Source organism: Phaseolus vulgaris, chromosome 3 (assembly GCF_051622355.1).
Source record: "Phaseolus vulgaris cultivar YP4 chromosome 3, ASM5162235v1, whole genome shotgun sequence".
In the NCBI taxonomy this organism is placed as follows: domain Eukaryota; kingdom Viridiplantae; phylum Streptophyta; class Magnoliopsida; order Fabales; family Fabaceae; genus Phaseolus; species Phaseolus vulgaris.
In genome coordinates, this window is record NC_143500.1 from 41,251,208 (window position 1) to 41,276,937 (window position 25,730).

General features: G+C 32.2%; 2 protein-coding genes across 2 annotated transcripts; one reads left to right on the plus strand and one right to left on the minus strand.

The window, feature by feature from the left end:
* The first annotated feature begins 1,877 nt into the window (after positions 1-1,877).
* Positions 1,878-7,213, plus strand: MCM5 (Minichromosome maintenance (MCM2/3/5) family protein). Its single transcript, XM_068608363.2, has 18 exons — positions 1,878-2,298; positions 2,372-2,515; positions 2,647-2,826; positions 2,915-3,013; positions 3,092-3,228; positions 3,320-3,425; positions 3,846-3,980; positions 4,075-4,152; positions 4,333-4,437; positions 4,581-4,672; positions 4,753-4,885; positions 4,980-5,075; positions 5,339-5,439; positions 5,534-5,624; positions 5,859-5,968; positions 6,476-6,605; positions 6,683-6,784; positions 7,010-7,213. The coding sequence occupies exons 1-18, from the start codon at positions 2,014-2,016 to the stop codon at positions 7,091-7,093; spliced, it is 2,208 nt and encodes a 735-aa protein (XP_068464464.1). The 5' UTR covers positions 1,878-2,013; the 3' UTR covers positions 7,094-7,213.
* A 1,553-nt stretch (positions 7,214-8,766) lies between these two features.
* Positions 8,767-11,333, minus strand: DRS1 (DROUGHT SENSITIVE 1). The gene is made up of 5 exons (XM_068608364.2): positions 11,157-11,333; positions 10,548-11,076; positions 9,741-10,147; positions 9,444-9,542; positions 8,767-9,151 (listed from the first exon to the last, which is right to left on the minus strand). The coding sequence occupies exons 1-5, from the start codon at positions 11,282-11,284 to the stop codon at positions 8,938-8,940; spliced, it is 1,377 nt and encodes a 458-aa protein (XP_068464465.1). The 5' UTR covers positions 11,285-11,333; the 3' UTR covers positions 8,767-8,937.
* Positions 11,334-25,730: the final 14,397 nt, after the last annotated feature.

Below are 25,730 nucleotides of genomic sequence, written 5' to 3' on the forward strand. Positions count from 1 at the left end.
GAACTAGATGAAAATTAGGGAATCTTGAATAAGAGGTCCCGAAGAATTTCATTGATAAGAATTTGTAAACAAAAAAATGATTATCTACTTATGTAGAACAGACACTAAAGGAGATATGTAAAATCTCTAAAATGTAAGACACAGGGGACAACGAAACTATATATTATATAATTATGAATTATATAAATTGACAATAAATATTTATATGTACAAGTATGTTTCAGATTATTTTTTTGAGTAAAAAGATGTTTTTCATGACTGGTTTACAATAATTTGTTTCTTAGTTTTATAATCATAATAACAATTTATACAATAAAGTTTGAATTTTTTGAGAAAATTAATGTATTTTTCTTTTTAAAAATTGTGTTAGAACCGCACTATAATTGTCAAAAATCTAACAAATACTTATTGAATTTGACACTTCACGGATACGTGTCCTACAGGTGTCATACGAGTGTTGATGTCCAACACGAGTATCAGACACCGACACGGCATTTAAGAGGAGTGTCCGAGCTTCATAGTTATTTACCCTAAAAAAACGTGAACTTTTCCCTTTTATAATCGATGTTAATTATTAACTTTTCATTCACATTCAATTTTTCAATTATTAATTAATTATCAATACTTTTATTGTTATTTAATTTGTTTTATGTTTGTTCATTTATACATTTTAATATATATTTACGAAATAATCTTAATTTTAGAGATAATTGTTTACCCTCAAAATTATTTCTTTTGTATATTGAGATTTAGCATGTCTCAAAATGATATCTTTTATTAACTTTGATATTTTCATCAATTTTGTGAGTGGTGGTATTTCTTTTATATTAATAATATTATATTTTTTCACAATCCAAAATTTTGTTAAGTAAACGAGTTCGATAAGTAGAATTAATCTGTCAATGTTAATATTAAATTTTATAATACGACAATTTATAAATATATCTTCAGTCACTATACTTTTTTTTTCTTTCTAAATTAGTATACGTTAATAATGATATAACTTAATTCATATTTGTTTTCTGCTTATGTTTTGGACAAATTTCGTCAATATATCATAGATTATAATTTATAATACAAAGATTCTAATTACATCTTTAGTTTTATTTTAAAAAATTATTCAATATTTTTCAACCACTTAAAACAATAGTGTGAATATTTTAATTTTTAAAATGGTTGGTAAGATAACCTATATTTAAATATATTTTTAACCTTTGATGTTTGTGACTATATTATTACAATTTCCCAATTTTTTCTTCTAAAGACATGCTAAAAGTGTAGTAATTATTTTTTAAAACAATTATTTGTTTAATTTATTAAGAAACTATACATTTCTTTAACTGATTTTTCTGCCAAACTAATGATTTTTTGTAGTTACTTCAGAAGAAAATGAAAAATATATTTTAAGATCTGAATTTTTTCTTTTTGTTTAATTTATTAAGTGATTAAAAGAATAATTATTTAATTCATGTACCAATTATTATAAACTGTTAGATATACTAATTTTCATGTCATGATAACTATATATATATATATATTATTTTATTAAAATATTTATTTAGATTAAAGTTACTAACATCACATATTAAAACAAAAGATTGAGATAATATACTATATTGGTTAAGGAGTAAAGATCAAATAAGAATATTTTTTATATTGTTATAATTATAAATTTTAAATTAGACAATCGCGTCTCATCCTAATATTTTAGGATGGACTTATGTTTAATATTTTTTTTATTTAATATATAATACACTATATTATATAAATAATGTAAATATTTATGTCATGGAAATATCTTAATTTTAATTAAACGCTAATAATACATAATGTTTAGGCTCAACCCTATACATGAGCCACGTGCGAGCACCAGTGTTACCCGCGAACACTTTCCCGCCAATAGTTTCCCGCCAAAAGCACCCTTCTTCTTGGTCTCTTTCTATCTTCACTCTGTCTTTCTCTCTTCAATCCAACGGAAACCAAACCCTAACGCGCCTCAGAGTTTGAGCGAAGATGTCTGGGTGGGACGAAGGAGCCGTCTACTACAGCGACCAAGCGCTCGCCGGAGATGACGGCGCCGGCTCCCGAGGGGAGGCCGGCACCGATTCGAACCACTCCCTCCTCCAGAAATTCAAGGAGTTCATCCGAAACTTCGAGACCGCCAACAACGTCTTCCCTTACAGAGAGAGCCTCCTCCACAACCCTAAGTTCCTTCTCGTCGACATGGGAGATCTCGACACCTTCGACTCCGATCTTCCCGCCAAACTCCGCTCTTCCCCCGCCGATATTTTGCCCCTGGTACTCTCAGTTTCTCCATCTCTCTCCTCAACGCTGTCATTTCCGATTCTGACATTCTTTCTTGCTTTTGTAGTTCGAAACGGCGGCGGCGCAGGTTCTCGTGAGTTTGAAGACCAAGGTTGCAGGAGATACTGGAGCTATGGAGGATCCTATTCCCGGTGATGTTCAGATTTTGCTCACCTCCAAGGAAGATCCCCTTTCCATGAGATCGCTTGGGGTATGTGGATTTAGTTTAATGCAGTTACAGTTTTAATTTTGTGCTTATGATGCTTTTGGTTGAAATACGGGTATTTTGTTGTTGTGCAGCGTTGAATTGGTGGGTATCATAATGTTTTTTTCTTTCCACAGGCTCAGTACATATCGAAACTTGTTAAAATCTCTGGGATTACTATTGCTGCCTCCAGGACTAAGGCAAAGGCCACTTATGTTACCCTGATATGTAAAAACTGTAAGAAGGGGAAGCAGGTTCCATGTCGGCCAGGACTTGGGGGAGCCATTGTTCCTCGATCTTGTGATCATGTTCCTCAGGTTTTGTTCGTGTTTATATTCACTGTCTTTGTTTGTTTGGTGTTTTACGCTTATGATTGATTTACTTACGGACAAGGGGCTTTTGCAGCCTGGAGAAGAGCCTTGCCCAATTGATCCCTGGCTTGTGGTCCCTGACAAGAGCAAATATGTTGACCAGCAAACTTTGAAGCTGCAGGAAAATCCAGAGGTAGTGATATACATTTGTTTAAAAATAAATTAAATTCACTCTGAAATCTAATCATATGCGGTGTTGTGATCATTGAAGGACGTTCCAACTGGAGAGCTTCCTAGAAACCTACTTCTCTCTGTTGATCGTCATCTGGTTCAGACAGTAGTACCTGGCTCAAGATTGACAATCATGGGAATTTATAGTGTCTACCAGGCTTCTAACGCTTCTTCATCGTGAGATTCATCACTCGTTTTTGCTCATTTAATTTGTTTCAATCTCTCATCTTGAACTGATGTCTGGCTTGAAATGTTGTGTTATATGCAGCCACAAAGGAGCTGTTGCAGTTAGACAGCCTTATATTAGGGTTGTAGGCATAGAAGAAACAAATGACACCCAGTCTCGGGGTCCAGCTGCATTTACACAAGATGAGGTTAGTGGTGAAACCTGAAACAATTATAAATTGACTGCCTCTTCCCTGCTTTACATGGCTTGTCAGTTGGCGGGCTCCTGTGCAGCAGCATACCCCGGACCCTGAGTTTGTGGGGGAAAATTATAGATACTGAATTCAGTGGGTTCAAATATATAAAAATAGAGGGGATAAAATTCAAATTAAATTTTACTTCGTAGTTTTCTGAAACAATTGCTTTTGATTTTAAGCACATAGCCATGATAGTTTAGGTCCATCAATGGTTCTGTGGTTTGTTTACAGTGTAAATGAGTATTAGTGTTTATGATTTCCCAACTCTTATGATTTAAAGCTTACTTTTCTTTCCTCATTTTATGAACCTTGACTTAAAATTTACTCCTACACAATATCATAGCCCCCTCAATGATGATACTCTCTTTGCAGATAGAAGAATTTAAAAAATTTGCTGCTGAACCTGATGCATATAAAAATATCTGCTCCAAAATTGCTCCATCCATATTTGGTCATGACGATGTCAAAAAGGCTGTAGCCTGTCTTCTGTTTGGAGGGTCAAGAAAGGTATACCATTGTTTGAGTATCCATTTTTTTCATTCGGGAATAATAAAAGTCTATACACAGCAGCTGATTATATGACCAATTTATTTTCAAACAGCATTTGCCTGATGGAGTCCGGTTAAGAGGTGACATCAATGTATTGCTTCTGGGGGATCCATCTACAGCAAAGTCACAGGTTAGTTATTATATTTTTCCACTGGATTTGCGTTTTCTGTTTAGTTTTGGTATTGTATTATTAAAAATTGTTTGTGCCAGTGCTCTGTTGTTTTATGGTTAATTTTGAAGGTGGAAGAATTTTGACATTCCCATTGTTATAGTTTGTGTTTTCTAATGATTGTACTGTTGCCTTTTATAGTTTCTGAAGTTTGTTGAAAAGACTGCTCCTATTGCTGTTTATACTTCGGGAAAAGGTTCATCAGCTGCTGGCCTTACAGCTTCTGTAATTCGAGATAGCAGTACGGTAAGTTCTTTCTCTCTTAACAATGGGAATTTGTATCAGATAGCAAATTTTCATTATACTGGTCCTTAGCTTATAATCATAAGCTTTTTTACCTTCAACTATCTTGTTTGAGTAGTCTCTGATTTATGTTTCATGTACTTCAGCGTGAGTTTTATCTTGAAGGAGGAGCCATGGTCTTGGCTGATGGAGGTGTTGTATGCATTGATGAGTTTGATAAAATGAGACCAGAAGATAGGTACGTAGTATTTTGTCAATTTGTTTCATAAGTCGTAATTGGAAGTTTATGATGAAACTTTATATATTTTTTTTATGCAGGGTTGCTATTCATGAAGCCATGGAACAGCAAACCATATCCATAGCCAAAGCGGGAATAACAACTGTTCTTAATTCACGGACTTCAGTTCTTGCTGCTGCCAACCCTCCATCTGGTCGTTATGATGATCTCAAGGTCTACTGTAAACCCTAGTTTATCTGTTTTCATTTTGTTGAAAAACATTGTAGTTGGCACAAGAGACTGATAGAAGCCTTGAATGTTTTTGCAGACTGCACAGGATAACATTGACTTGCAGACTACCATTCTTTCTCGGTTTGACTTGATATTTATTGTGAAAGATGTCAGAATGTACAGTCAAGACAAGGTAAGGGACTATTGTGTACTTTTTGTAATATATATTACGTTGCAACAATTGAATGTTCCTGGTTCAGTGACGTCTTGCCATGTCAAAATTTTTGTGTTGTGACGGTTAAAACAAATATTTTATCATGGATTATTTTTTTAATGTTAATCTAGTGTAATATTTAGCAGTTAGCAAGTGTGCGGTGTAGAATGTCTAGTTTTGCAGATCATATTCTTTACGTAAGGATTGATTTGTCCTCAATTGTGGATGATTGGTTTTTTCAGATAATTGCTAATCATATCATAAAGGTCCATGCATCGGCTGGACGGGCAGGTGCATTGATGGGTGAGAGCAAACCTTCGAAAGAAGAGAATTGGCTGAAGAGGTATGCAATGCTGTTGACTTTTCAATCGGTTATTTCAACCATTTGTTCTTTCAATCATTCTAGAAAATGAGTTTTGACCCTGTTGTTTAAATAGGTATTTACAATACTGTCGAAATGAATGCCACCCTCGTCTCTCTGAATCTGCAACTGCATTATTGCAGAATCATTATGTGAAAATAAGACAGGTACTCATGAATATATTACCATTTAGTCTAAATAAATTTGTATTGGTCTTTAAAATTAAATGTAGTCACTAGAAGTTGAAGACCCATTGGGTCTATTTTCTGTTTCTTTTGATATCTTTCCCGAGTTAATAATCAATTGTTAATAAATGTTGCCATATTTCTCCCGTGAATGCTGATTTGATGTAATGAATATAATTCACTTATTTTGTTTTTTGAAAAAAAATGTTTATACAGGATATGAGGCAACAAGCGAATGAAACTGGGGAAGCTGCAGCAATACCAATAACTGTAAGGCAGCTGGAAGCTATTGTTAGGTTGAGCGAAGCACTTGCAAAGATGAAACTGTAAGTATTGCTATTATTCTTTATTGCACCGGTCCCCTTTATCCAAAACTCCCGGTAAAATTTCATGGAAAAATATGACTCAGTGCATGAATAGAATATTACTATCTATGGTGCAAGAAATTTCATAAGCATGTCATCTAAATTTGATTAGTAGTTTTAGCAATCAGAAGACTTTTCTTCAAAATTTATCCTAGAAAGTTTCACATAAAAATAGGTCTCATTTCTTAAATGGCTTTCCTAAACTTTCTATAAATTGGTTGGATCAATGGGTTCCAATTTTATAGTAGTATCGGCCAACAAATTGAAGTGTTAGTGACCTATGTTTTCGGCTGGGAAAATATTCCCATGATTCCATCATTACATGTGATGTTCCCTAACTATGTTTGACTAGACAAAGTTAAATTAATAATTTATTTTTCTTTCTTGGAAATTTATTTTGTATATTCTTTTGATGATCCTTGCATCTTTCTTTTTGACTAAATGTACCTTGATTAATTCTTGCACCAGATCTCATCTTGCTACTGAGGAGAATGTGCAAGAAGCAGTAAGGCTTTTCACCGTGTCCACAATGGATGCAGCTAAGTCCGGGATAAACCAACAAATAAATCTTACACCTGATATGGCAAATGAAATAAAGGTTTGTCTTGTTATGAGGGCCTTCTTGCTTTTTCCACCTTGCTTCATATCCTGATGGATTGGTTTAATTGTGAGCAGCAAGCTGAAACTCAGATAAAGAGAAGAATTGGGATTGGAAACCACTTATCAGAAAGGAGGCTGGTTGATGACCTCGGCAGAATGGGAATGAATGAGTCTATTGTAAGTATCAAATATCCACTTAAATTAAAGGACGGTGACATATCTATAAACCTGAATTTTATTTCATCACTTGGCTCAAAATACTAAATTTAAAACAAACTAAGTTTGACTCAGCGTACATGCTTTCACCATCAATAACAACTGACTAGCCCAGCAGTTATTTTCTCTGCTGCTGGTAGTTAATATTTTATTTTAGGTATTCATTAACGTAACTACGTTTTGCAGGTGAGAAGAGCTCTTATAATCATGCACCAGAGGGATGAAATAGAGTACAAGAGAGAAAGACGTGTTGTATTTAGGAAAGCATGATATATCTATTTCTCGACACGAGTTGCTAGTTGTAAGCAGAATTCAAAGTTATATCAATATTTAGAGGAAATTAGAATGACGTTGAAATTAATTAAATTCTATCTGTTCTGTTTTCCAAAAGCAGTGAATATTTAACGTATAACGTAATCTAGTGAACTAGCATACTCGCTTATCTGGTCCGGTATTAGTCAAGCATAAATTGATGAGATAAATTAATGACAAATCTCAAATCAATTCGATATTCTTTTACTATTTAATTAAATCTCCTTTTTTAATTGGCTAATCCAGACATTGAATTAATAAAAAATATTTAAAAAGGCTAAAATCATCGTCCAGAACACGTTCATGACATCAATTATTAGAGTTTAATTTTTAACATTATTATAAAATTATTCATATTATGTTTTCTTCGTTTTAACTACGACCTTTTCTAATTAATTCACAGCTAATAAAGTCGATTGATTTAATAACATTAAATGTACTAATACTTTATATTTTTTTTAAATGCTGAAGACTTGTCATCTCACTCTTTCTTATCTATTTTTTTTATATAATACGTCACAATTAGATCTTGAAGTGGTAGGGCTAAATCTTCTTAATTTTCATGCTAGACTCAAAAGGATCAAATATACAATATTCACGTATAATGTCAACAAAGGTGCTTCAAAAAATTTCACCTTTATGAATTTTGATAAAATAATAGTTTGGTTACTGGAAGAGCTTAATTTTCTAATCATAATCAAATGTGGCATTGGAAGATAAAAAAAAAAAGTCAGAGGTTAGGATAGATCTTAGTTAAATTAATAACAGCACTGCCATGTCCATAAAGTAGTGAGTTATAGAAACCAAAATTAAGAATTTGATTATTGAAAAGGGAAAAAACGGTGTTCGATTCTTAATATAAACAAAATTTGATGAATGTAAAATAGGTCAATTCAAATATGCATATGTTTTGTTATTTTTTTTAAAGATCTTTTACTTTTTATGAATCTATAACTATTAATAATGAAGACATTTTTTTAAAATTGCTCTTCCTTTTATTATATACCTTTTGTAACATAGCTTATGCTTTTATTACTTAATATAAAATTTAGTAACTAATAATGATTCATTTTATAATCATTCTTGAAATATATATATATATATATATACTTATTAATAATAAGAATATTTTTTTAACCATCCTTCCATATATATATATATATATATATGAGGTGTCAATGATAGTTAAATCAAGTTAAAATTTATTAGGTTTCTCTCTAAATGATTTTATTGATCCAGACGGGCTACTGTAAGCAATTTGAAGTAAAAGCTATTGAAAGAAAGTTGGTGTGATCAATGGCATTTTATTCAGGCAAAAAATTCAAATTGGCTCCAGCTGTGTTAAAATCTTAAAATCTGCCTGGTTAGATTTTAATAGTGGAGTTTGTTGCTTCTAAAATTGAACCTTAGGTTCTTGTTATGACCCCACAATATTACTTCACAAATATTGCTCTTCTGATGGTTCGATGTCACGACTTAAAAAACTGTATCCAAAATTAAGTGTGATGATAAATAATTTAGCAGGAGATATAGGGAGAAAAAAAGCAATTCAGATTTGGAAACCATGTTTTAACCTCTAACTAAATTATAACCCAACAGCATAACTAAGGGCAGTTCAAGTATATCGCGTGTACAAGTAACACAATCCACAACTAATTATGATCAGGTAAAGATTACAAAGTAAACGAAATCATGTCTAGTCAATTATAGCTGATAACTGATAATATAGCACATGAAAACAATCTAGAATCAGAAGCTATTTTAGCTTTATAACATACACAAGAGAAGTCATATTGAACATCCTAGCGTGATGTCCAGACATAAACCTGGCCTCCACTTGTAGCTCCTACAAGCATCCCAACCTCGTAAGAGTTTATAGCGAATCTGCAAGGAATAGCAGATATGTGTGGGCTCTCTAAAGTCATAGCTATTTTCCTTTGAACGGCTGAGACCACATCAACCCCTCTACTCATATTTCCAATGAAGAGATATTTGTCATCCCAACCCCATTTCGCTCTGCAACCGCAAGATCACGCTCACAAAAGTTAGCTGCTTTTTTTCATAACAAATAGGCTACTTATACGGTATATCAAGTTTAAAGTGGCATCACAAATTCGTATTACACACGTTTCAGTTCATGCGGAATAAAAATTCCTTTCTAAGTGAGAAGAGTTGAAGCGTATTTGAAATGTAAAAACACACTCTAAAGAATTTAAAATCCCAAGGTTTGATTTGAAAAATCTTTTTGCATAATTGAAAATGAGAAGTATAATAAGTCAACCTTCAGATACTTCCCCAGAAACCATACCTGAACGTAGAAAGCCATCTGCCAGTCTGATTGAAATGAGAAATAACAGCCGCATCCTCGTAGTTAACTCCACTGTAAATACCAATGGTGTTGTCCAAGCTGCATCAAGGGATTATATTAACCTCCCAGCTAAATCACAATTACATATAGACCAGGTTCGATACAATTGGACAATAAAGAAAAAAAATAAAAGATAAGTAGTGTACTGAAAAATAAAAGATTGCACAATTAAGTTTAAGAACACCCAAGATAACACGTTTTCAGTATTGGAAAGTATTTTCAGAACAAACACCATACCTTGTAGTTGCAAGGCTACCTCCAGAAGGAGAGAAGTAAGCAGATTGGACAGATCTTTTGTGGGTAAATGTCCTTAAGGCTGTGAGGTTATTATCATTAATATATCTCAAATCCCATGTGCACGCAGTTGCATCAGAGGAACTAGTAGCTACAATATGAGGGTTTTCACAGTTGAAATCTATCGTGTTAATCCTACTGTCATGCAAATCCCAGTGCGACGATCGTTTTCCCACCCTGTTATCCCAAATAGACAAACCTCCAGAACCCTCGGCAAGATATAGGCAGCTAGTCTCATTTGTTGGTTGAGAAAGAGCATATATTTTTTCATCACTCTCAAACACCAGATCAAAGATTTCCTTCTCAGCATCCATTAGCCGAAGAACTCCATCATAACAACTTGTGTATATCTGCATATAAAATAGATGACAGCATCAGACAATCCCACAAAAGACAAGATGTAAAACGTATGAAGTGATTAGAATGGGATAGGGGTAAGAGGTGATTCCGCAGTTATTTTCATCTCTGCTTTCCCTACAACCTAAAAGCCCCTAAGTAGTATACATATGAAATAAAAAAATGCTAGATAAACACTATTAACTTAACATGCATTATCTGTTTATGACAATTACCAAAAGAGTGCATTTTCCGTACAGGTAAATGGGCATATTTTACTAGCATTAGAAGACAACTTCCCTAAGTTAAAAGAGTTTGAGTCTCAAGGCAACGAGTAACGGGCAAGAATTAAAAAATAAACTTCACAAATAGACAATAATTGTTGCAAATTCAGACAGATCAATATCATGGTACCTTGGAAAAACAATGTGGTTGAATCAAGATCCCAGAAATGGGAGCCTTATGGGGATGGTATAAATGAACCTCATTATCTCCCACATTCCAAAACGCAATATTCCCATACTTGTTCCCCGCGGCAAGCATTCTGACACTACTGGAAGGGAAAAACGTGACATTGGTAATCCTTCCAGAAGTAACCCGCGCAATATTCTCGGGATCCAAAGACAGAGATTCCAAATCAAGGGAATCCACCACTTTTCCTTTTTGAACACTGTCATCTTGGGCCATACCCATTAGCGATTCAATGAAGGAACTATCAGAGTGATCGCTTTCACGAACATTGGCCATGGAAAGAGGACCCAAACTTACGTCACAAGGTGGTTTTTCTTCTGGAGGAGTGGTAGGGCATACGGAATCTCCGTCAAGACCTTGGCAGTCTGGTGGAATACCCCTGGTTCGGAGGGAGCGTCTGACTCGGATAACAATCGGGTTTTCAGTTTTAGGTTTCTTTTCCGATTTCACGCGGTAGGATTTGGTTTCAACTCTGGAGATTTCCAAAAAGATGGTAAGTTACAGAGATTTAACATTGAAAAGAGAAATAAGAGACAACAGAGAGAAGAGTACCTTTGACGCTTGAAATTGGAGAGTTGGGTGGCTTTAGAATGGAGTTTGAGCGCTGCCATCATCTCATCGTTCCGGCGAATGTTCTCAAGTCGCTTGAGCTCGTAATCGGTGAGTTTCTCGGAAGCCATTGAAGAGAGAGAAAATTAGGGATTTAGTTCTGTTGTGTTTCTTTACTTCACTGTTGTTACTGTCTTTATATATAAGAGAGGGTTTTGGGCGCCAACTCACTTGGCGGGAAAGTATATAATATAATAAATAAATACTTTATTACATTTTTAAGTCTTTGTTAATTCAAACCCATTTTATTAAATTTGTTTCGAATTTTAAGTAATACTCCAATATGAATCAAATTAATTTATGTTAAGTGGTTTATTCATGAGATATAATATGTGACTCGCATATTTCTTCAACTTTAACTAATCTATGTGAACTTTTATATTATTAGTATATTATGTATGAAAATTTAAATATAATTACATTTTTTCTTAACTTTTATTATTATTTAGCTTATGTGAATCTATTATAATAAAATAAATTGTTCACATATTTTAATATGAGAATATATGTAATTTAAAAAAAAATAATTTATAATTTTTCTATATAGAATTTTATTAGTTTATTAAGAGACTTAATTAGTACGACAGAATGAATTTATTCGATTGACATGGTAAAAGAAAATTGAAAATGTAGTTTTCTTTAGACCGTGATTCTCTAAACATTATTTTAGATACTGTAACTTTAATATATTTTTTTTTTCATGAGGATGTTTATTTAAATCAAGTCATTAATAAATAGTTTGATTGATAAAACTAAAGTTACATGCGATGGGTACTAATCAAATTGTCAAGAAAAGGTATTAATCTAAAGAGAATTTCTTTAAATAACTGTTTTTTTTATACAAATTTTTTTCTTATTCCTTATTTAGTATATTTTATTTTATTATTTCAATGAATTATTTAAAAATTTAAATTAATATTAATGGACAATTTTATATGCAAACTAACTCTGTCACTCTTCTCTTAATTGCTTATTCCAAGTCAACAAGAAAGAAAGAAAGAAAGAAAGAAAGAAAGAAAGAAAGTTCACATACCAACTATGAAGCTCAGATACTCTTTTTAAATAGCGTGTCGGTGTTGGATACTCATATTGGATACCGATACTCGTATGACACTGGTAGAACAGATATCCGTGAAGTGTCAAATTGAAAAAGTATTTGTTAGATTTCTGACAATTCTAGTACGATTCTAACATAATTTTAAAAATAAAAAACATATTAACTTTCTAAAAACTCAAACTTATTGTATAGTGACTAAATTATAAACCATTTTAGGAACTAAATAAATTTTTGGTTTCTAAATTAGTTTCAATTATTGTTAAATGGTTTCTAAATCGGTATCTAATTAGCAACCAAGGTTTTTGCTACCAAATTTAGAAACTAAATAATTGGTAGTTCAAACTTTGGTTGCTAATTAGATACCAATTTATAAACTATTTAACAATAATAGAGACTAATTTAGAAACAATTTTTTTTTAGTTTCTAATATGGTCTCTAATTAGTTACTATTGCAACTAATTATTTTGGTTTTTAAAAATTGATTTCTATTTCATGATTTTCTTGTAGTGTATGTTTTTCATAGAGTGTAGAAAAAACAATTTAATATAAAAAATTGACTCATAAATATTATAAGTAGTTATAATATTTTCAAGAAAATAGATTATATTACATAAGAATTAATAAGAATTTGTTTGATCTCTTCTGTTAGTCAACATTCATCATATCTTTTATGTATTGCAACTACAAAAATATATACGTAATTCAATTATAATTTACAATATAATTTAGTGTTAGTAAAAGAAAAATTATTTTTCAAGGAAGGTGAATTAGAATTTTAGATTCTCAGATAAAGCAACTTTATGGTAGAAATAAAATATAGTCAACTTTTTAAGATTTCATATGTGATAATTCCAGTTCAAAGATGGAAGAGAAGATAAGATAATTACATCCTAATTTTTTCTAAATAATATAATTTTTTATGATACATTTTTGTTGTTGTTGAGAATAATTGTAAGTCTGTAACCCCTTCCCCACCTCTACTTATTTTCTTTTTTCTTCTTTTCCTTCTTTCTACTTTTCTTTTATTCACACTCCATTTATTTCAAATTTTGATCACACCCCAAATAGCTAAAGAGTTAGGAATTATTTTTATCCAATTAGATTTTCAAAATAGAGTAAGTTTTTATTTACTCTAAATATTCTCTATTTTTTTTTTCATCTTTTTATAATTTTGACATCCATCTTGGTAGAATTAGTTGAGAAAAAGTGATCCTCAACTTGATTAACCTTATATTAAAATTTAATTAAGTTTGGATATTTTGCTTTAGGTCTTTAAATTTTTAGTGGTTCTTTTGCTTGAGCAAAAATTTTTCTTGAAATAAGGAATTTGACATAAGAAAAATGAATTATATTTTTGTAGAACCTTAGCAGGAATAATCTAAATTAAAGAGTGATGTGATCACTTGATGTTCTATTTGATGTTGTGTTGAACATATTTTTAATGTTTGAGTTTGAATTGGTTTTAAGGTACAACTTTAAAAATGAATTTGTAATATTGCAATAGTTGATTTTTTTTGATATTTTTCTCAAGCAAGCCACAAAAATAACCATTTACTCAAACTTGTTTTTTAGCACTATTTTTGCTCAAGCAGATAATTTTTTGCTAAAGAATCCAATTCATTGATAAGACAAGAAGAAAAAAAAATGAAAAGAAAGAAGTTTTTTTGAATATTTTAGCTTGAGCAGGAATGGATTAAATATCCTTGATGTATAGATTTATGTGTGGTTTACATAGTTTTTGAATATGTTTATTGATTACAATAAATTTTGTAATAAGTGTATAGTAAATTTTGGGAGTGTTATGTTTATGGTATTAGAGTTGTTCATTCTTAGGATAATATGAGGATAGTGGATAGGGATGGCAATGTAGGTCCGTCTGCTTCGCATTTTGCCCATGAAATGCAAGTCATGTAGGCCCGTCTCGCGTAAAATATGCAGGTTGCTTTTATTGGCTCGCCTCGCATGCAAGCTAGCCCATGAGTCGATCCACATAAGATTTTATTTTTAATTAATGAAAAATAATTAAATAAATTTTTTGAATAAAATTTTGTTTTGTTTTTTAAGTTAATTTGTTTTTCTTATTTAGATGAATTAGGTAAATAGTCTCATAATATTATTCTCATGACACTTGTAATAAAATATAAATAAAAAAAAATATAATAATGTTTTGATTTTCAATGAAGTTTGAATTTTGATCATACTAATAAATTGACTAATAAATATTTTTTAGAATATATATTTTTTAAAAGGTAATACATGTAGATAGATGATTACTATTCTAATTTGAAAATTGATAAAAAATAATATACATATATAATAATATTATATTTAAATTTTCTTATAAAAAGACTAAGATCTGACTAGTGCATTTAATATTTGATGAATATTGAAATCTAAACAATTTATTCATTTTAAAAAGAAAGAAAAATTATTATCAAATTTCGTGAGGGTGTTGTGAATTAGGGATTGATGATAGTTTCTTCCTGCTCCTCCATGCCTTTCTTCTTGCATCCCATACCTAAGAAAATACTCTAGTTATCCTTTGACCTTTTTTGTTGAATGTTTTATCTTTAATTTAAGAATGTGAAATTTAGAGACTTCCAAGGTTATAGAATCTAGAAGTTAAAATTTGTATTTTAGATTGTACAATATTATAGATTGTACAATTCATAATAAAAACTTGTATTACGGATTATAGAATTTGGAATGGATAGTTTTTTAATTTTTGAGAATATGAGACTACAAGAAAAAAAAATATGGGGGTGCAAAAAAAGTCTAAATTTTTAAAATATGTGGGTTATGAGCCAGTCTGCCCCGTCTTGCACTTGACCTGTGTGGACTGCGAGTTATGAGCCTAAGCAAGTTAGCAGGTTGAAGTAGGTCGTCCGCATTGCGGGTTATGGGCTAACCTGCCTTTCTTTGTCATTCCTAGTAGTGGGTTATTTTTGCATGTGCAGATATTTGTTTATGTTTACTTTAAAGGTAACTAAAAAATTTTAGTTTAAATCAAGATAATTTTTTTATCTTAATTTTAAAAGTTAATTACATTTAAATATATACAAGATTATTTTTATATAGTGTGTAATTTGATATTGAACATATATTAGTGTAATATGTTTTAGTGTATTATATATTTGTAAATTTTGAAGTTGTCTTTTAGATTAATAATCTTACAATAACAATTGTTTTGGTGTAACATTTTTAAGTGAATTTGAGATATCTACCTTAAAGGATCCAAGTATAATCTATTGGATGAATTTAATTTATATTAATTACAATGATTTTAATTTGTGATTAATAGAAAGTGATATTATCAAATTAGAAGAATATTCGAATAATAGTGAAAGTAGATACGCAACATATAATCAATATACATGCTTCAAGAAGAAATGTTAGAGTCACCTTTCAAGATAGAAGTAAAAATTTGAACTTAATGCTTAAATGAGACTAGTGTCAATAAAATGACTCATATTTGTTGAAGCAAGTGGTGTTCAAGCTTTGAAGAATCCAAAATCCTTTGAAGGTTGATGATGGCTGGCTGTGCTTGCCGTTGTTGTGTTGTCTTTTAGATAGGATATGTGGTAGATTTTAATATGTAATCCACTCTTGATTGAATCCAAAGCATAAGCAATCTCAATCTTTTAAAAGAAAAGTGTTTTTCAAACTAAGTGAAAAACAACCTGTTGTTTTGTCGAAACAACCGATTGTTTTATACTTAGGTGTTTTTAGAAAAGGTTGAAAACTATTTTTATAGTTGACTTGCTGTCAAAACCAAAACAACCGATTGATTCGAGGAAACAACCGATTGTTTGTTTTGGTACCATAACAGAAAAATGGTTTGTGCTTTGACTGAGCATTAAATGTTTTTCCAACTGTTTACGCTCCAGTTTTTAATGTTTTGACCAATCTTTAAATGCAATTAATAGTTTGTTAAGATTTGATAACAAACAAACAACTTTGTTTTACAAATAGAAAAACATATTTGGGTTTTTCACAATTAACTGATTTTGAAAGACTTGAGATTGCTTAGAGATTGAGTTTGATCAAAGAGTGAGCTATGATTTTTTGCTTGTATTGATTTCAGATTTGTTCTGTAACAAGTGTAATCCTTGTATCTGTTGAAAGAAACCTTGTGTGTTTGTTGAGAAGTGTTGTGTGTTCTTGAGGGGATCAAGATCAACATTCTTAGTGTTGGTGTGTTGACCAAGAGAAGTGTGTGTCTTGAGGGGATCAAGGTCACTTCTTTGGTTGTGGTGTAAGTAATCTAGGTTTGATTGCTTAGTGGAATTCCTCAGTGGTTTCTGAGAAGACTGGATGTAGCTCTGGGTTTAGAGTGAATCAGTATAAATCTCTGTATGCATTTTCTCTATCCCTTAACTCTTTAAATTCAGTTTTTATATTTGTAAACTGTTATAAACAACCGATTGTTTTTCTGGTGCTGATTTTTTTGCTTTGTGTTTTGGCAAACTGATTTCCTTATCAATTGTTTCTCGAAGTAATTTCATTCTTGGCTTAAAAGTTTGCGAAAACCCTCTTTAAACCATTCACCCCCTCTAGTTTAAAGCCATACATTCTAACAATTGGCATCAAGAGCTTGGTTCTTGAAAGTTATTCAAGTTGATCCTAAAACTGTTTTTTAATGGCTGATAGACTACCTTTTGGGGAAGGTGCTTCAATCAACAGACTACCTTTGTTTTGTGGTTTGAACTACCAATTTTGGAAAGTGAGAATGAAAATCTTTGTGGAATCACTTGACAAAGGAATTTGGGATGCAATTGAAAATGGTCCTTTTGCCCCAAAGTTTGAAAAAGATGGATCTTTCATTGAAAAACCTTGGTCTCAATGGTCTGATTCTGAAAGCAAAAAGGCCAAGTTTGATTGCATTGCTAAAAACATAATAACCTCTGCTTTGAATTCAGATGAGTTTTTCAGGGTCTCTCAATGTAAATCAGCAAAAGAAATGTGGGACACCTTGAAGGTAACTCATGAAGGTACAAATGAGGTGAAGAGAGCTAGGAAGCATACTCTAATCCAAGAGTATGAGATGTTCAGAATGCTCAAAGGTGAAACAATTGCTGAAGTGCAGAAAAGATTCACGCACATCATCAATCATCTCATGAGCCTTGACAAGACCTTTGAAAAGGAAGAGCTAAACATCAAAATTTTGAAATGTCTTGATAGAGCATGGCAACCTAAGGTAACTGCTATATCCGAATCTAAAGATCTAACATCCTTGAGTATGGCTTCTTTGTTTGGCAAGCTTAGGGAACATGAGTTAGAGATAAATCGACTCAATGTTCAAGAAAGCGAAGACAAACACGTAAGAAGTATAGCCTTAAAAGCTTCCAAGCACAAAGGCAAATAAGAATCCAACGATGATAGTGATGAAGAAAACCTTAGCTTGCTATCCATAAAGTTTAGCAAATTCTTGAAGAGGAATCGCAACAAGGACAAAAACAAAGATAGGTATGGAAACAAGAAATCTAATGATTTTAATTCCAATAACTATACTTGTTTTGGTTGTGGTGAGCAAGGTCACATAAAGGCAGATTGCCCAAACAAAAGCAAGGAGAAGAAGTCTAGCTACAAGGAAAAGAAGAGCAAGAGAAAGAGAGCCTACATAGCTTGGGATGAGAATGAGGTATCATCATCAAGCTCTTCATCAAGTGAAGATGAGAAAGCCAACATCTGTTTGATTGCTGAAGATGATGATGAATCTTGCAGCTCAAGTGAAGTAAGTTCTTGTGCTTATTTAAATGAACAAAATTATAGTGAATTGCTTGAAGCCTTTCAAGAAACTCATGATGAAGCTAATCGATTGGTTCTTTCAAACAACCGATTGAAAGAACTTAACAGCTAGCTGGAAAATAGAGTGAAAGCACTTGAAGATGAGATTGAAAAATCTAAAAAGGATTTCAAAAATCTGGAAACAAATTTCAAAAATTCTTCTTGCAAGTGTGACACTCTCATTTGCGAAAATTGTGAAAACCTTGAGAAGAAAGTGCATTATCTTGTTAATACTGTGGATAAGCTTTCGAAAGGGAAATCTAACTTTAAGAATGTCTTGGCATCTCAAAGCTGTGTTTTTGAAAAGGCTGGGTTAGGTTTTAATCCACAAAACCAACAAGATAAGTTTTCAATTTTTTTAAGAAAGCCAGTAAAACAACCGATTGTTAAGTCGAAACAACCGGTTGTTACATGCTTTTACTGCATGAAAAAGGGCCATTCGGTTAGATTATGCAAAATAAGAAAGTTTTCTGTTCCCAGGGGCTTCATGAAATGGATTCCTAAAGGATGTGAGGTTCCAAGTGAGAAAAAAAAAATCAATTGGACCCACATTTGTGAAGGGGCCAAATCTTCTTGCTTGAAGTCATGCTTATGCAGGAATTCTAAAGAAGTGTGAAGGACTGAGTTATATGATCAAGTTCTTGGAAGAAAAAGACCAACATTGAAGTTGAATCAATGTTCTGTATTTTTCCAAAGGCCCTCAACAGTTAAATGAGGCTTTTTGATCACAAAACACATGGCTCATTGAAAGAACAACATAAAGGATAAGATCATCCTTATCTCTGTTCTTAATTCCTGTTTTTAAGTTCATTTTCATGATTAAATATCCTCTTTAAAATGTTCAATTTCATCTGCTTTGAATTCCTTCTGCTCATGATTGAAAATTCAAAATCAATTTTATTGCTGCAGAAAAACAACCGATTGTTTCCTCGAAACAACCAATTGTTTTGAGTCTGACAACACTGTGAAGAAATCAATTTAATTTCTTTTTGAATTTCTATCCGTTGCAGATCAAATTAAAGAAAGAATCCTTGGTCAATGAACCTGTTTTGAAAGTTGATCACGCTTAGAAAGAAGTTACAACAATCATAAAGGAAATATATTCCACAATCTTGAAAATTTAAGAGATTTTATGACCAGTCAAAGATCACATGTGAAGACCATGTGATTTTCTGCTTTTTCTGACGTTTTCTGTGCAGGGCATGGTCAAGTCTTCTCTCTCTGAAAATCTGGTACCCATTCATGTCATTGAATGCTTTATGATTCTGTTTTTGCTATAAAATCTGTTGCAGCTGATCTCTTCCACAAGAACAACCTATTGCAACATCTCTTGCAAATTTTGTATGAGCTTCTCTTTGTTTCTTCTTTGCCATCATGGACTCAACTCCTCCCACCTCAAGAAGAGTCAAATCCAGAGCAGTAAGATCTGGAGGAAGGCTAGAAGGATGGTTTTCTAGTGATAATGATCTAATTGAGAGGTATAGGTTTGAGACTAGCACCAAAGTGATAAACAACCCCAAGGTTGTTTGCTTTGATTGGCTGAAAAGCCAAAAGCTGGACAATGTCAGAAGGCTCTTCAAAGATCAATTCCTCAGAAAGTTCTTAGAGATGAAGGGGAATATCTACCCAGATTTGATAAGAGTATTCTACAAAAATCTCAAGTTTGAGGGAAACAACCTTGTTTCTCATGTAAAAGGTGTAGATATGGAGATCACATATGATGTGTGGACTGCAGTAGCTGGTCTAAAGTACTTTGGCCTCAAAATCAACAAAGGGAACCTTGGAGTAGTGGAGGATTTCAACAAAGTCCAATACTACAAGAGCTACTTGAAGAACCAAAATATTAAAGTTAGGACTTGTTTGGTTGGTGGCTTAAGGCTTGATGAAAGGTTGCTGACCCTTATTGTGACTTGGATTCTAACTCCAAGGGGAGCAATCATTTTGTTCTTACAGAGGAGGACCTGATGTACATCTTCTGCATTATGAAGAAGATCAGAATAAATTGGATCCACATCATCAAAGAGCACATACAAAAGGCAATGAGGTTAAGTGACTATCACTATCCATATGCTGTTTTGATTTCTAAATTTCTGCTATATTTTGAAGTGAACCTAGAGGATGAAACATCTGAGTTGGTCAAGTCAACTCAAGAGTTGAACAATGGATCTCTCAGCAAAATGGGATTCACCAAAATATGTGGCAAATGGATTAGCAAAGATGGTGATCTTGGTGCCTCATCAAGTGCTGCCGTTGATCTTGAAGAAGGTGAACATGCTGATGATATGGATTTTCAACATGAGATCAGCCTGAAGAAAATCAAGATGCTGGACCTAGTGCTGGTGCTGGAAATCAGGAAGATGGAATGCCAACCATGTCTTCTTTTGAGAGATACATGGTCAATAGGCTTGATGGCTTTGCGGAGAATCAAAGGAATCTCCATGATCTATGTGTCAGAAATTTCTAGAGCATTGATAACAGGTTTAACAACATGGATGCACGCTTCATGACCTTAGATGAACAGGTTGAGGTAGTTCAGAACCAAATCTTTGATATTCAATATGTTAATGATGAATGAAGAGGAAAAACAACTGGTTGATATATCGAAACAACCGATTGTTTTTGGTATTTGTATCAGTTTTTCTGTTTTCAACTTATGTTGTTTAAATCTGATGTATTAAGGACTATTATCTTTTTCATCTCTTCTTTTTGTCTATTTGTGAAGACAAATAAAGGGAGATTTATGCTGTGTTTGGTTATTATTTTCTGCAAAACAGTTTGTATGGATGAAACCATATAGGTTTTTGCTTTTATATTTTTTTTTTGTTTTTTGTTTTTTGCTCTGATATTATGCTCTGAATTTCTGTTTTTGTTTCTGTGCTAACCAAATATCAGAAGTTCTATGCTTTGCTTAAAACTGTGTCTTGCAGGAACTGCTTCAGATTCAATCAGAAATAACACAAGCATCAGGGATTTGTCTTCATCAAATAAGGGGAGATTGTTGAACCAAGTGGTGTTCAAGCTTTGAAGAATCCAAAATCCTTTGAAGGATGATGATGGCTGGCTGTGCTTGTTGTTGCTGTGTTGTCTTTTAGATAGGATCTGGGGTAGATTTTAAATGTAATCCACTCTTGATTGAATCCAAAGCATAAACACTCTCAATCTTTTAAAAGAAAAGTATTTTTCAAACTAAGTGAAAAACAACCTGTTGTTTTGTTGAAACAACCGACTGTTTTATACTTAGGTGTTTTTAGAAAATGTTGGAAACTGTTTTTATGGTTGACTTGCTGTCAAAACCAAAACAACCGATTGATTCGAGGAAACAACCGATTGTTTGTTTTGGTACCATAACAGAAAAATGATTTGTGCTTTGACTGAGCATTAAATGTTTTTCCAACTGTTTACGCTCCAGTTTTTAATGCTTTGACCAATCTTTAAATGCAATTAATAGTTTGTTAAGATTTGATAACAAACAAACAACTTTGTTTTACAAATAGAAAACCATATTTGGGTTTTTCACAATTAACTGATTTTGAAAGAGTTGAGATTGCTTAGAGATTGAGTTTGATCAAAGAGTGTGAGCTATGATTTTTTGCTTGTATTGATTTCAGATTTGTTCTGTAACAAGTGTAATCCTTGTATCTGTTGAAAGAAACCTTGTGTGTTTGTTGAGAAGTGTTGTGTGTTCTTGAGGGGATCAAGATCAACATTCTTAGTGTTGGTGTGTTGACCAAGAGAAGTGTGTGTCTTGAGGGGATCAAGGTCACTTCTTTGGTTGTGGTGTAAGTAATCTAGGTTTGATTGCTTAGTGGAATTCCTCAGTGGTTTCTGAGAAGACTGGATGTAGCTCTGGATTTAGAGTGAATCAGTATAAATCTCTGTATGCATTTTCTCTATCCCTTAACTCTTTAAATTCAGTTTTTATATTTGTAAACTGTTATAAACAACCGATTGTTTCTGCGAAACAACCGATTGTTTTTCTGGTGCTGGTTTTTTTGCTTTGTGTTTTGGCAAACTGATTTCCTTATCAATTGTTTCTCGAAGTAATTTCATTATTGGCTTAAAAGTTTGTGAAAACCCTCTTTAAACCATTCACTCCCTCTAGTTTAAAGTCATAACAATATTGAGTCGTAAATTTAAAAGTAAATTAGAGACTTGAATAGAGATAGCACTTTATGTATCCATGAGGAGCATAAATGTTGTCAGCAAATAAGAAAGTTGAGGGATCTAAATTATGTATAGATTGTCAAAAGTTAAAAGATGTTGAAAAATGATAGTTAGATACATAAAGTTGCATGAAACATCAACGTTTTCCATATAAATATTAAACTTGGGTGTCTACAATTTAAGTAAAAAATAAAAATGTATATAATTGTTATAAATTTATATACAATTGTTATCAATATGTGACTATTTGATGTTATGAGAGTTCTAATTCAAAAAATTCATGAATATGATATTTCATACCTTCTTGGGTAAGTTTATTGTAATTTATATATAGATGATATGTCTATTTATGCTGCACTTTGAAATACATAGTTGATGTAGATGACATGTATGTTTATCTTCTACTTTGGAGGTGCATGAGGAACACCTAGGGGTCCACTAAAATACAATGATTTAGCTTTATGCATGAATAGATTAAGGCATGATTTTCTAATATTGAATTAGTAATAAACTAGTTTAACAATAAAGGTAACTTTTGACACACAAAACTTTTTAAATGTAATGTATCATATCATAGGTTGAGTAATGTGTCAAAACAAGAAATGAAGAATATTTATAAGAATCTAAAAATCCATTAGACAGATTGCTTTACTTGTGACATAACGATGGTAGTAGTGGCACTGCCTTGAAGACCTAGAGGCATTGCTTTTATGTTGCTCAATTTGACATGTTCAATATCGTAATGACCTTAAAAGGATTGTATTTAAAGTTGATGTATCATCTAATAAAGGTGAATCTTGTTAAAGACGCATAGCATAAGAAAACAATCCAATTACATAATTATCAAACTCCAAGTCAACTTGCTAACTCATCTAAGTTTAAGAGTCTACTCCTGGGTCAACTCGTGAACAAACTCGTTCTTTAGCAAACTCGAGAATTAGTAGAATCAGTCAAACCTTATCTCAAGTTGAATTTTAGATTTATTTTGTTTTATACCTGTTTCCGTTTGTGTTTCATTTAAGGTTTTCATTTTCTTTCTCGCCATCGCTCAAGGTCGCTCATCGCCTCGTTGTTTCTCACCGTCATGTAATAGTCGCCTTGTTGTCATTTCACATCAGGTTGCCTTGCATAGCACTGTCCTCGTGTTCTAGCTTCGTTTTCAGTTAGATACTCTGGTTTTGGGTCGCAACTAGGTTTCACAATTTGTTTAAGGTTAGGGTGAATGGAGAATTTGGGGCAAGGTTTGGATTCACAATTTTGTTTGGGTGAATGGTGAATGGTGAATGGAGAACAAGAAATGAGAATGACATGTGTGATTTCGGGATGAAGTTTCATACATAAATTAAAAATGCAATTTGGGAGTTCCACAAGGAGGTTTCGCGAATAAAGTAATTTTTGTATTTTTTTAGTGTGGTTGAAAAATTAAGTTAAAATAATTACTTTTTTAATGAATGTGTTCAACAGACAAAGTTTACTGATGATGTCGGGAAATGGTTGCAATTTTAGGAGTGTGTGTTGGTACATCTTTATCACTACCACTTAGAAATAAAAATAATAGAATAGATGTTGGATGGAACCACAAAGATATGTTTTGGATAACAATAAAAAAGTGAGATGTAACTATTATTCAAAAAGACATTTAATAAAGACATTTTTTAGATTCAAACATCATCTTGTTGGGACTATATATGATTCTAAGTCTTTGTTGGGACTATATATGATTCTAAGTCATGTGTTTCAATACCAAAAGAAGTTAAAGTCTTAATAAACTTGGTGTATGAACTTTTTTATTTCAATAATGTGAAATTGGTATCATGTGTATCGAACAAGATGTTTTGATGTCTCTAAATCCATGAAAAAAGTTTAAGGACCTTGTTGCTGGATGTATGTATTGTCTAGTAATTTTTGACTTGTGAGATTATTTAAGTTCATTTGAATTTTTATCTTTTTGAAAAAATTTGAATCTCTATCCTTTACAAATGGGTTTTCTAAAACACTATAAAATTTCAAATTTAGTGATTTTTAAAATGGTTTTTTATTTAACTATTTTTTATTCTTGATTTAATTGCTTTGACCACTTCTTGAGGTTATATAAAAACGGTTTAACACTTCAATCTAAAAACTAAGAAAGAGAGATTATAAAAAACGATTAATCAGAAAACATCTTAGGTATATATAAAAAAGGATGATCAATATTGATAGCTGAGATTACACAGTGAATGGAAAATTTGACTATGATGATGTAATTAAGATTTTAATTTTGATCTTTATCTTATCTTTAACTCCAAATATTGTACACAGTTCAATGTTTAGTGATCAAGTGATTCATAAATATAGTTAGCAATAATATTGGAGAGTTATCTCATTCTCATAATTAGAGCTCTCATATTGGATATAGAACTAAATATAACACTCATATTGTACCTGGTTTTATATTAATTTAATTCTAATACTCCACTTTATTAATTTAATTCTTTGTCAATAAAAACAATAAATAAATAAAATATTGGAGATAGAACTAAATATAGCACTCATATTGGAAGATAGTTGAGATCATCTTCAGATGAGGGTGGGTGATATTCAAACTAGAAGGAAGGTGTCCTATACAAATAGCTTTATACTAGAAGGTAATATGATAAGTATGAGTGTATATTAAGTACTTGTTAGTGATTACAATAAAGTTCTAATTTATGAATCAAATATTTAATTAGTTATCGAAGTGGATAAAAGTAAACTAATTGTAGAAAGTAAAACCTGAATGAATGTTATAGAATTTCTACAATGAGAATCTTTGTTAAGAAAGGACTTCTAGATTATTTTTCGAACCCGATATCGGTCCGGGCTTGCTTGATTCGATATCGGTCTGGTCTGAACGACTAGACATCGACCTGAGCCTGGACGACTTGACATCGACCTGGACCTGGACGATTTTACATCGACCCAGACCCGCTTAACTCAACATCAACTCGAGCTCGCTTGGCTCAATAACGACCTGGGCCAGCTCGACTCAACATCATCCCTAGCCCGATCATCTAGATATCGATCCAAGCCTGCTCGACTCATTATTGAACCCAAAAGACTCAGCTCGACATTGTCCTGGACCGACTCGATGATAAGTGTCTAACTTCAGTAATATTTCATATTAAAATATACACACTTATAAGGATTTATTGCTAATATACATATAAAATAATCCCTAATTTATGAATTTATACCTTTTTACATTTTTTATGATCTTTATTTGAATAAGAGTATTTTATTCCCAAATTTGGTGTTAATTGCAGATTTCTAAGGAAGATTGGAGATTTGGATTAAAAATGAATGATTTGAGCTAAAAAGATAACGATAGAAGGTCCCAGAATGGTAAAAGATGCAAAGAAAGATTGAGTCTTTTTTATGTTTTATCATTTAGCCCATTAGCGCGACACAATAAACAACATAACCCTAGAAAACTAGGATAAATAGAGGGCTAGAGGCTCAACCTTAGTGTGCTAGATTGAGAGGAAAAC